At 34.8% G+C, this 12,980-nt stretch overlaps 1 protein-coding gene across 2 annotated transcripts; it reads right to left on the bottom strand.

Annotated features, from left to right (window-relative positions):
- Positions 1 to 557: 557 nt before the first annotated feature.
- On the bottom strand, positions 558 to 12,147 carry LOC113736794 (uncharacterized). Of its 2 annotated transcripts, XM_027263951.2 has the most exons (10): positions 11,679 to 12,147; positions 9,933 to 10,083; positions 9,643 to 9,826; positions 8,496 to 8,566; positions 7,143 to 7,280; positions 6,954 to 7,045; positions 2,594 to 2,865; positions 1,871 to 1,956; positions 1,649 to 1,750; positions 558 to 987 (listed from the first exon to the last, which is right to left on the bottom strand). In XM_027263951.2, the coding sequence occupies exons 1-10, from the start codon at positions 11,804 to 11,806 to the stop codon at positions 826 to 828; spliced, it is 1,386 nt and encodes a 461-aa protein (XP_027119752.2). In that variant the 5' UTR covers positions 11,807 to 12,147; the 3' UTR covers positions 558 to 825. The 2 variants fall into 2 exon arrangements, with proteins under 2 accessions (XP_027119752.2, XP_071939531.1); XM_072083430.1 differs by lacking the exon at positions 1,649 to 1,750.
- Positions 12,148 to 12,980: the final 833 nt, after the last annotated feature.

The raw sequence follows: 12,980 nt of genomic DNA, 5'->3' as shown, positions 1-12,980 counted from the left end.
AGACTGATACAATATGGTTTATTGCATGCACCTGTTTCCAATAATCTCTACGACATTGTTAAAATTTCCCTGGCTGTGGCAAGAAACAAGGATCACTCTTATATTGGATTTAGAACTCCTAGAAATTCAGAAATGGTGGTCACAGATATGGTGAGCATCAATGCCACATTCTTTCGTCCGAATATTAGGACTCTTGGAAGCAAATCCTGACATAATGGTTGATCAACTCTTGACAACAGACATTGGAGACAATTTTTCAATAAGCAGGCACTTGAGCATGTGCATTTTCAAACTTCTGAAAATACCTGTGGCATTGATATCGGACTAAAGAATTGAACAAATGGAGGAAGCAAAGTGAGAAACAGACGATACCTTCAACTTATCGACTTTTGCTGGTATAAGAATCATTTTGTGCTATAGCAGATGCCTAAGAAACCAAAACAATCAGAGGCAGCTCTCTGGAACTAAGAAATAAATTTTCAAATGTTCTGGATCCCATTATATTCGAACTTATGTTTACGCATTGTGACAAACAAAAAATTACAAAACAACCACAGTGTAACAAATTAGAGACTAAACTTTATTTTCCTGCAAATCCTTACTTTCTATTATCAAAGATGTACATAAAAATCAGTTAGAGACACGGTTATTACAAAAACAGAATATGATCAGCTTTTTGTTCAGAAAACAGATGCCAACAAGCAAAATTCAGCCAACTGATTTAATAGGTAAAGATCAGCGCTGATCAGATGTATAGGTTGTGAAAAGAAAATAAAAACAACACATTCAGGAAGATGACCAGCTGGGAATCATGTTGTTCCGTCTTCAGCTAACCAAGTGGCTGGGAGACCTTTTAAACATAGTGTGCCACATGTAAGCTTGGGAAAGAACCATCTCCAGCTCCAAATGACTCCAGTTATTGGTTGGAAGGTGTTGAAGAAACATAACCATATCTTGGAATTCAAGCTTCTGAAGCTTATTGGACCACTGAAAACAAGTCGCATATTCAAAGATGAAGATAGTAGCATTAAATACAGAAAGATGAGACGTCTGTGTCCTTAGTATTTATGGTTGCTCCAAGTAAATCTCTGAATGAATTATCTAACGAAACATGATCAGAATTTTGTACAGAGATGACAAAAATATGGCAAAAAGAAAATCCACGTGAGAACACACAGGTGTGCACAGTGAGTTGCAAAGAGAGATGAGTGCTAATTCAGAAGTACAGATAAGGATTTTCACCCATGAGACAAGTTATTCAGTACCTCGATCATGATTTCTATAACCATCAGTGTCCTATCAAGATTCACATGGTATTTTAAGATCCAGAATTTTAGTGCAGGAGAAATTTAACCTTTATGTGATACCTTCATACAAGAGTGGTTAGAAAGATACCAGCACAATCAAGTGTGTTCTTTTGTATGATTATACAAGTAAATACTGTGTGTTATTCTCATGTTTTAATTGTTGCAGAGCAGATTAGTTCAAGAATAACCAAATGGATGAAGATAGTTAACGTGAATGATTTGAGCCAAAAAGAAATACCCTCTCCAAAAAGCACAATTACTATACCACTGCTAATCTCCTGTTCTCACTACAAGGTATTTAATCAAGAACTTAACAGGCTTAAAGAGAGATTATATCTTACTGTTAACAGAAAACTGGCGAATATGTACACTAAAAATTCAGGCAATGCATCTCCTTCTGCAAGATACGTATCCCACAAGCGGGTAACAAGATGGAAAGGGATCTGTAGAAGCAAAGACGCTGATTGAAATCCCTCATAATTACCCAGGAGTGGGCAACCACATTCATTACATTTACAAATAAATAAACAAAATTAACTCTTGACACAGGAAAAAATACAAACCTCACGTATTAGAAGACAGTTGACCCAGCGGAATGCAAATTGAAGAAACTCAAGCCCTTGATTCTCCATGTGTGTTGATACAGGTTCTGAATCAACGGTACAGAAAAGCAGTAGATGAAAATGAGCGTAATAGGATACAGACATAATCTTTCAGGTTGCAAGATCATTTATAGACTTATGTTTCTTGAATTTCTTCAGCACCAACATGTACCCAAAAAGCGAAAAATACTTCCGAAGCAAATGAAAGAGCTCTTAGCCAAAAGAATGCCGAATAAACACGACCAAGAAATACCAAAAAGGAACTGTTGATGCAATTGAACCACTTGTGACAGAGTTGTAGGATAAACATACACCCAGAACCTCCTAGATCCACTACTTGTATACACAAGCAAAGTACCAAAAATAGGACCACAAAGATTAAAATCAAAAACCTTGTGGCCATAAACAATGAACACACATGGTCCCATACAAAAAGTTTATTTATTACCCCATGGCTTCTAAAGGCTCTTATGAACAAATTGATTTTTGAATATGGCAAGTAGTGCAGTTGCAAGATAACAGTTGCCTTCAATTTTTTTTTTTATTTTTATTTTTAGTTTTATAAGAACGATAACCATACTGTTCAAATAAAACAAAAGACCCACATGCAAATTAGATCTTCTCATACATAAGATTATTAGATGATTCCAAGCTTTAGAATTAACGCATAGTAACAGGGTATACCATCAATCCGTCTAACCAATTCCTTCAGCTTAAACACCAGCCGCTGAATTCCTGGTTGAGCAAATGTGTAATGGTCTTGCATACCATCAAGTAACTTTGATAGACACCAATAACAGTCAGCCTCAACATTAGATATTTGATCTGGAGACAGATCTGCCATTGACCAATTCTCAACACTGCCTTCTAAATGTTCTGACAAGAATACTACTAAAAAGGGGGTTGCCAGATCGTTTATTCCTTGAACATATCCACTTGCAGGATGCCGAATAGCCCTGAAAATGGAAAATATTTAAATTTTTCCATAATAAAACATGAAAACCAAGGTTGATTTGGAAATTTACAGGAAAATCATGCAGCAATTACTCATGTAAAACTACAAATAGCACCATTATGGCTTTTATCTGTTTATTGATATAAACTATTGAGAGAAAAATCTCCTCCTTCCGGAAGCCCCTCTTTCTTTCCCTCTGCCTCATTGCCATTCTCGGTCTGTGATACTGACAAATTGGGAACTGTGGACTTAGCTAAAGTTTTCGTTCTGGTTGAGTCTGAACTGAATTAAAATGTCATTGGTACTTTTCTAATTGCTAACAACAAAAATCAATTAGAAATAGGATATTTTTGTATATAAGGGTTCTCTTCAGTAGTATGTGTCATTCTCCAGTAAGTTGCTGAACTTTAACAAGTAGCATTTACCTGATTAAACTATAATTTACAATCTTGCAACCAAGCTTCAAGTGCACAAACTCAAGATGAATTCAAATTCTTTGCAGCACATAAAAAAGATTAAAACATCCATTAATGTACCTAATTCTACCTGCCCATTTACCTCGAGCATGATATGCATTTTCTCAAAGGAGGTCAAAAAAGGATTTGACTAACTGGTTGAAAGACTTTGGTTCCAAGTTAGTGAAGTCTCAAAGTATTAGCAGTGCAAGGAGAGCAACAGTTCCCCTGAAGCTAATGTGCTCTCAGTTTTGTAAGTGCAATAGTTGAGCTGAGAAGGGGGGGGGGGGGAGTGGTAGGAAGGGTCATAGTGGTGGAGATGTTTCTTGGAAGGGGATTGGGTGTCCAAGATTTTGAAAGAAGAGAGAAGAAAAGGACGATGTACTGTTAGGACTGGTAAATGGCACTTTTTATGTAAGGCCTTGTCTCAACTTGCTGCTCTATTGCTGGTTGTATAGGAGCAGAGGAGACAAGAAGAGGGAAGCAAGGAGAGGAGAAAGAGGCCAAGGTGGTAGTAGATCACTTCTAGGCCAGAGAAATAGTAGGGTATTGCAGCACAGGAACCTAGTAGTATCCATTTTACATTTCTTCTTTAGATTGGACAGCAATTCTGATGAAAGCTCCAGCATAAACACAATCTGCTTTCTTGCCTCCGATTCATGACCAAAACTAACAGAATAACTAAGGCCCTGTTAGATAACCCAATGCAACACTTAATGTGTTCCGACGTTAACATGTTCAGACCTGTTTGATAACCAACAATATAACATCTTAATTAAGTGCCTCCGCATTGCCTAGGCAAAAATTACTTCAAAAAATAAGTAATAAGACATTCACTTATCAGTTAATACAAAATACGCTCAGATGTTAGGATTTAAATACATTTTTAATGGCAAAATAACCCAAAAAAGACACAATTACTTCCTCCCCTTCTTGTTCGTCATCTGGCATCTCTCTTGTCCTTCCTGCCTCTCTTCCTTCTAGCCTCGTTCTCCTTTTCCTTTTCAGCAGACATTATTCTCCAATAATAGAAGAGGAGTTTCTTCTTTTTTATAATTTTGTGGTTCATTCTTTTTTATCTTTTAAATAATTAATTCTTATTTTAAATGAAATTAATGTGTGTATAGGTGTGGTATATGTATGTGTGTATATAGGTGTGTGTGTGTGTAATCAGTGGCAGATCGAGGACCCCAAGGTTAGGGTGGCACAATTATGTCAATATACATCGTATCACAAAAGGCAAAAACTTTCTTATATCATAAATAATTGTATAGATCATATGATAGTTGCATCATCTTTTCAACAGTATTAAGAGTTTCAATTACAAGAATACTGTTGAAGTAATGATACATTTAATATCTTTATACACTAGACAACTATAGTTCTTGTAAAAGGAGTTTGAATGAAGATCATTTATTCATTTGTATGTACCAAAAGTTTAAAGATTGTTCGTTTGTTTTCTATTAATGCTTTATTTTCTTTTTTTAGGTCGGAAAAAGAAAAATAAATTACTATTAGAAAAACGAGAGAAAATACTTTTAATTTGGATGTATTCATGTTTAAAATAAGCTACAAAGGCAATTACTTTATAAATTTAGGGGGGTAACATAATGGGAGAAAGGAAATTTGAAAATTTCAGGGAGTGCAAATATAAGATAAAATTAAAAATTTTAAAATTTCTTAAGGCAACTTTAGGAGCTTTTCATAATTGGGGGATGTTTTGGGGGGGGGGGGGGGGGGGAAGAAGGGGGGAAAGGATTGGGTTGGGTGGTAAGTCTTGGGTTCAAGACCTCCCACTTACCAAGAAAAAGGGTATTCAGTTGTCTATAATCATCAAATAATAGACATACTACACTATGTATTCAGTGTTCAGGTTCATATAACAAGTTATATGGATTCAATACTTGACAATTCAGTAACTTAACGGATTCAGATTTTGAATTTCAGATTTCAGTTTTCTCAAAGGCAACCTAAATGTTCACACTTTTAAGAGCATAATGGGCCATATAGAACTCTAGATTGTTGAAAGAACAGAACTTTATAAAGAGATTAGTCTACTGGTCATTTAAGTATTCTGTGAGAGAAAATTGCTGAAATAAGCAAACAACAAATGCAAAACTGCATATAAGCAACGTAACAAACATTATATTATGAATATCAGTCTAATGCATCCAAAAGACCATTCTCATTGAGCTCGGCAGTTACATTTATAATAGGAATGCTTACAGCAGCTCCTTATAATACCACAGATGGTTAATTGAATAGAGTGCCTTACCAGCGTAACAACTTATCATCAGAGAACACTTGCAAAACGTGCCCAAGGGTTATAGAGGTTTCAAAGTTTTTCTAACATTTCCAAATCCAAATTTCAAGACCTCCAATTGGCCTAATTTTCTAGCTAAATTCTAAAATGGATCAAGTAAATTGTCCTCAAAGTTAACAGGACAGACTCATTCAAATCTTCCATCCATCTCCAAGAGTAAGAAAAATGAATGCCTATAGAAGTAGAAAAATAGCTTGTAGTAATTTTCAAATTTAAAAGATTTCTCCACTATATTCATGCCTGGTCCTTTCTTCCCCTGAAATTCTCTTAATCTGATCAAGATGTTCTTTTCCATCTTTATTTCCACCTCTTGCAAGATATTGATAACCAGTGAAATGAAGAGTTCTCAGCCCTGGTTTTCCATGGTAGTTTAACATGGCCTACAATAATGTTTTCTCCCTAGCATGTACCATATTTAACTTCACACATATCCTATTCAGTGAGATATAAGAGGCACATATCTATCCATCAAAACCTTCTGAAAATATTTTTTCTGGTAGTCATTACACAAACCTGGCAATCAAAAGGAAAAAGAAATACACAGTGGATGGCCTACTTCCTAGAGACGCAACTAGTAAAAGGAATTTGTGGAAACTACAGTATGTAAAAATTTAAAAATTCCAAAAGGCTCTGAATGATAAATAATGTCAGATAAGTTCTCAATCTTTCTTTTTGCTACATTACACAGTCCAGTGCAAGCATCTCCTGGATCACTTAGAAGATCTGTATGACCAAAGGTGGATCTACAAAGGGGGTAATGGGGGCACGTGCCTCCACTGCCACAATTAAGTTGTGTTATCATGTGAATATATATTATATTACACGAAAAAGATGCAACACTTTTTTATGTGTATATTGTTGTTGTGCACTCCATCCATCCCATTTCATATGTCACGATCAACTTTGCACACAGTTTAAGAAAAGTAAAATTTGACTATAATACATGAGCTGTTAAAGCAACTTTTTCCATTATTGCCACTAAATTAATATTCAACTTTTTATTAGTTCAGTTTGAAATTTTGAAAAAGGCCCAATAGAACATGACTTAAATGTTTTCCCCTGAATATTGTAGGAAGGGCACAACAGGAAAGTTGGGCACTATTTATTTCTATTTTTAGACCATGACTACAATTTTGAGCCAAACCAAAATAGAAACCAAGACCTATAAAATGGGCCAGAGGGAGTACCTACTTTTAGGAAAGACAGAAACTAGCAATTATTTCCTGCTCCACCACTGTATATGACATTGACCAATTCAACCAGTTCAGAAGGATTACTATCATATGTATATCAGCATAAAAGGTAACTAACCATATATAAAGTATGCGCTCCAAAGATTTCTGAACTTCAGGTTGTTGAAAAAAAGAGACATCAGGTACAGTTCTTGGACAATCAACAGCAATCTGAAAAGAATAATTGGAACATATGAATATGTGGTTACACAAGGCTGCCAATACATTGTCAGGAGATAATAACCAAGAGGAATAGCCTCTAATAAACCTGCCGGAGCATGTTAATCTCTTCATCTGTACGCTCAGTGTCTTGAACATCATAATACTGAGCAACACAATCAAGATACTCCAGGCGCTTTCTCCTCAAAACTCCCTCCCTTCTATCTGAATTAGGGGGTGCATATCCCTGTTGTCAGTTCATTATTTAAATTTCAAAAAGCAACAACAATCTTTCCAGCTAGATATTCTAAATTTCTTTAATATATCAATGCGAATATGCAAGCCAGGAAATAGCTGAACAGAATTTATGAAGACAAACTAGTCTTTGCAGTACACAAGTTACAAATCAACTTAAATTAGCTAGACTAAACTTCATCTTTTTCCTTTTTTCATTCCTGCATTAGTTGTGGAAAAGGCTAAGAAGTTTTTCTTGAAAAAAAAAATTGAGTGGCAGAAGACCAGCATAGAAAATGAGATGAGAAAACAAAGCTTCAAAAGGCACTAATATTATATATACAGAACAATAAAAGAACCTAGATAATAGCCTAAATAATATACAGCATCAACAGAAAGTTTCGTTATTAACAAGAAGCACACAAGTTCAAATCAACACCTTTTGTAAAGCACCTTACATCTACCGAGAGAGAGAGAGAGAGAGAGAGAGAGAGAGAGAGAGAGAGCGAGAGCGAGAGAGAGAGAGGTTTCACAGATAAACATAATGGGAAAATTTTGAAGTTCCATCTGAAAAAACTAGACATCTATGTAAATAGTCAAATTCATAACAAAATGGATAGACATCCATCTTAAGTTCTTAACAGAGAAGAAAACACAGCCAACTCTCACTACCAAAACGCCAAACAACTCCAAGAGAGACTTTCAAAGATTATATGAAAAAAAGCACCACCGAATTTTAGATAATCTACTACATGAAAAATAATCAACACAATTCCCAAGCGAAACAGAAAGGACAACTATTTTGTTCTTTCTACCAACCTCCAATTTCTCCTTCATCATATTTTCTGTGTTATCTCAAACCTTTTTAGTCTCATATGAGTTAAAGTAAACAAATGCAGAAATGTAAAGATAAAAAAGGGCCAATATTATCTACAGGAAAGATTACAGTGATGAAAAGTATCTTAACTAAACAAAACTCCCAAAACTTTTGCAGTACATTTCCGAGACACAATCTTCTGTAACCATAGTATTCTTTAATTTCTATTTTCCTGCCTATAAAAACATATAGGCCAAAGTTTTGTCACAGCCAGTTTTGAGATATATTGCAGCTGGTCAAATAGAACCATCAGATGCAGCATAGATGGAGGCAATAATTAACATGCAATTACCAACCATGCTATTTGAATCAAAAACTTTAGACAGGCTAGTTTTTAGCATAATGGCATACCAAAAGAAGTCTCCACACACTTGGCCGCAAATATGGTGGAACACCACTCCAGGCTAGTTCACGCAGGTTATCTGTAAGATAAGAATGGCAAAAAATCAATAGGATTCCGAAATTGAATTTTTCAATCAATAACAAAACAGAATAACATATTGATTGCACAATCATTTTCCAAAAGAAACCTATGTTTCATATAGTATATACTGACCTGAACTAGCTTTCTCATACAAGAACAAAGTTAATATCTTCCTCAACTTGAAAATCAAGGATTTGTCATGATGCTTCCCAAAAATCCAAATTATTCTTTCAGTTTACACCCATTATACTAGTTATCTCAAAGCTTCTTCTTCACACCTCTCATCAAAGGCGGGGATCTTACATATATATGATCAGCAGGCAGGGATCTTACAAATATATGATCATCAGGCGAGGATCTTACAAATATATGATCACCGATTATCAATCAGAAAAGGGGGGAAAAACAATTCAATGACAGTCTCTATTTGTGTTCACCTCACTTGGCACCCAACAAAACCAACATCCTTCCCCTGATTAATTGCATGCAATTGGAGACAACAGAAATGCTTTTTCAGAACAAACAACTTCAATAACCTTTTATTATGTCAAAGATACTTAATTCAGTAAAAATGTTGCTTTTTACAGCTGATATGCTGCAGCTACAACTGGTTTTCCCCTCATAATTTATATAATAAAATTACCACTGTTCAGTAACAACTTTTCGTGCACCAATTACTGGACTGCCAGCTTGTAATACGCTAATTATTGTAGCGCCTGCTGGTTTCAGCTACGGATTTTTCCCTCAATATGTCATCTTCCTACGTATAGCCTCAGGCGCAGAAAGGAAAAAATCAAAGTATAAAAGTTACTTGAAAACTTTAAGGCCACTTGTCTACCAGCCACACTTATATCCATAAAACTTGCAAAACAGTCTAAAACACCCAAAGTGGGACTAGAGAACTTTAATTCCTCCCTCCAGGAGAAAAAAGAATTAGAAACAAGATGAATACAAAATTGAAGAATATATGATTATCCAGCTTACACAACCATATCTAAACCAGGAAAATTCTTAAATACTATCATCGCAAGCAAAGACAATGATTCAGATGTATTATAGAAAAATTATTAATACCTAGAATAACAGTCGTCCCAGACAATTCTTTTGTGAACTTCATCAATCTTGCGGAATCTGTAGCTCTAGCACCCACCGTGGGTTTCTGAACCTCTCTAGATGCATTTTCTGAATTTGAGGTTGACAATTTCATTTTGCTAAAAGATGTAGTAGTACTTGCATTACTTCTGTTTTGGAGTCCATCCTAAACTCAAAAAGAAAATCTTAATAAGAACATGTTACTAATCAAAGCAAATTACAGAATTACCACTACATAAGGAGACAATGGCAGGAGTGGCTTATCCTAAAACCTGACTAGATTCATCCACTCGTTCACTGGAACCAGTATCATTATCCGATAAACTCCTGTTACTATCTGGAGACCTTAGAATTAAGTCATCCTGTGGATCTGTCCTCCTTGTGATTAGTATCTTACCAGGAAAACTGCGCCCTTTCAGCAACCTAAATGGCATTAAAAGACCATTCAAAAAATTTCTCCACAATTCATAACAAAAGATTAAAAAGAGATCGTAAGCTGAATATTTGTCATAGAGCCTCCAACATTATGAATTTCAACATAGATTCAAAATGAAGATATGTATGCCAATGACTACCATTACCAAACCTTAAATTAAAGGACTACTAACGAGTATATCCTGGATCACAGGGGCCTACTTCTTTTACTAAAACTACTAAATGGTGAATGTTAAGCATGATTTTTCAAAATATGGCCATAGAGCTCCAAAGTCCTCTGGAACCAGTTATTATGTGTAAAACCTTTACCAGAAAAAAGGGAAAAAATTTAAATTGAAAAACATATCGCTCATGCACTTTGAGCACTCTAATGGCCCGTTTGGAAGGTGAGTTTTTTGAGTGTTTGTCTAAAACTTTACTGTAGCTTACTGTAGAAGTTTTTTAAAAAATTTTTGAACTGTGTTTTTTTTTTGAATATTTTGAAGTGTATAGTTTAAAAACTTTGAAAAGTTTTTTGAGGTTACTGTAGCAAAAATTTTTAAAAAACTTGTAGCAGACAAACTTGGCAAAAAACTTGACTTCTCCTGGTGTACTCCACAAAATTATGGAGTACCAATTCAAGTACCTTGTGCTATAATTTATCCCTGGAGAGCAATCACAAACCTAAGAAGTATAAATCAACAACTAGAACCACTGACATATTGAATTTAAAAAAAAAAATCACAAATCTTGGAGACCAAACAAAGCAGCGGTACAACCTATGGGACATAAATCATGCATCATCATTGAAGATTATAAATTTTTCAAAGCAGGATTTGACATTGCCTTCCCCTATACATAGGATAAGAGCAAGCAGCATTGCTGCCCGAAACTTCAAAATCCAGAAAATGAGAGAGAGACTCTTCAACAATTTTAGGAGTTTGTGGATAACCCAAGTGGGTAGATATACCAACTTTCTAGAAATAATAAAAACAAAATCGAAACAGACGATTAAGCAGTAGCATTACCATCTTGCATCCTAAACATGAGAAGTGCAAAAAGAGTTCTACTCTTTCAGAATTAAGTAACTCTTAATGAAAACTAACATAAAATCCAATCAAATTGAATAACCACTCAAAACTAATAATCATGAAAATAGGAGCAAGCTAGTCTACCTTTTCCCACATTAACAATATTCCCATCCACAAAACTTGCCAAATTTCTATTCACCACAAATACAAATATATCAAACATCCAGAGATAACCGGAAATTGCACCTATTTAACTACCAATTTAACAAATCAACTAAGTTATAGCTGTTAAATGAGCAGAAATTTAAAAAAAAAAAAAAAACACAAAAAGTCAAAGCTCAAAACTTGAAGAAAAATTTCACAAATTGATACTATTTCCTCTTCCTCACTGATCACACACTATAAACTCTAATTGAATGAGACCCGTCTGGATTTTCTCAAATAATTCCTAACTGGGTACTCAGATATGATAAAAGAGCTGCGTTGAATAGCACAAAGTTGGCGCTTTAAATTTTCTGACAGAAAACTTTTTAGACATTGCTGGATCTGTTTTATATGCAAGTTACAGCATACCCGTGAACACTTCTGAGAGTTTGATTGAATCTTGAATCGACAGCAGAAGAAGCCGAAGAGGGAGATGTCTCTTTCTTTAGATCTTCTTCCTTGAAACTGCTGTTGCGGCTCCTCATGACTTCCCACATAAAAAACCCACCAAAATCACGCAAAATCCATGAATCCTCGACTACCCAAGCACAAATTAGTCTATGAAATCCAAAGGTAGCAATTGGTTCCCATCTGGTGGACTCTCAAAATCCCAACAAATTAAAAGCCATATGCAACACCAAGAATGAAAGTGAAGGGTGGAATCACTGACGGAGATTCTTCTTAACTATGTGGGAGGAAGGTGGCGGACCGGTGGTGGTGGAAGAAGATTAGTCGTGCAATTGGGAGAACAGAGGGTTAGCGAGGCAGAGAAAGCTTCTGTATTGTTCTGTTTTCATATTTTCATGGTTTGGTTATTTTCCTTGGAATTGGGTTGGAAATTCCTTTTTCACTCTTTATTCGATTTATTTCCTTTTTTGTTTTCCAAAATAGTCCTTTCTTACCCTTTATCTTGCTCTGTTGTCCTTTAGGATATGCAAATCCTGTACATTGAAATATTTGAAAATTTCGGGCCTTATTCGGACTGCTATTTTATGGGGAAAAGTTTTTATGTTTTTCTTGAATATATCCTAGAGCCATTTTTGCAAAATCATCTTTTATTTGCTTCTTATTAGTGTAATGGGTAGATGGTTTTTGCTCAAACTATGGAATTCAGTTTATAGCTTGGCCAAATCTCAGGAAAAATAAATGTGATTAACCCTTCTTGTTAGAGGGCCAATTTTTTTATTCATTTACAACTAAAATTAGAAAAGTACAAGAAAAATCCAAACTAAAGTTTGTAATTAGTTTGAAATCCACTGTCATGGAGATAAGGGTGTCAATTGGACTCTATAAATAGTTTTAATAAGTTCAAACTCGATTCAAAAAACAAACGAGACTTTAGACTTACGCACTTTTAAACTCGAGCCTAAATTAGAAAGTTCAAATTTGGCTCTATCATTTAATCTGAGCTTCCGAGCTCATATCAGGTTCAATTCAAATTCATAATTTACTTCATAATCATATATAATATATTAATATTTATAAATTTTTATACAAAATTTTAATATTTTAATATTATAATATGTATAATTATATATACATATATTTTTTTAATGATTTAATATGCAATTATATATGTTATATATACAATTATACATATGAACGGGATGGGCCTTAATCACCCTTGAGTCTTGTGAGGTCCAATCTCGACTCACATTTAATTTAGGCTTA

Source organism: Coffea arabica, chromosome 3e, assembly GCF_036785885.1.
Source record: "Coffea arabica cultivar ET-39 chromosome 3e, Coffea Arabica ET-39 HiFi, whole genome shotgun sequence".
Lineage (NCBI taxonomy): Eukaryota > Viridiplantae > Streptophyta > Magnoliopsida > Gentianales > Rubiaceae > Coffea > Coffea arabica.
This window is presented reverse-complemented; position numbering and strand designations above follow the sequence as displayed.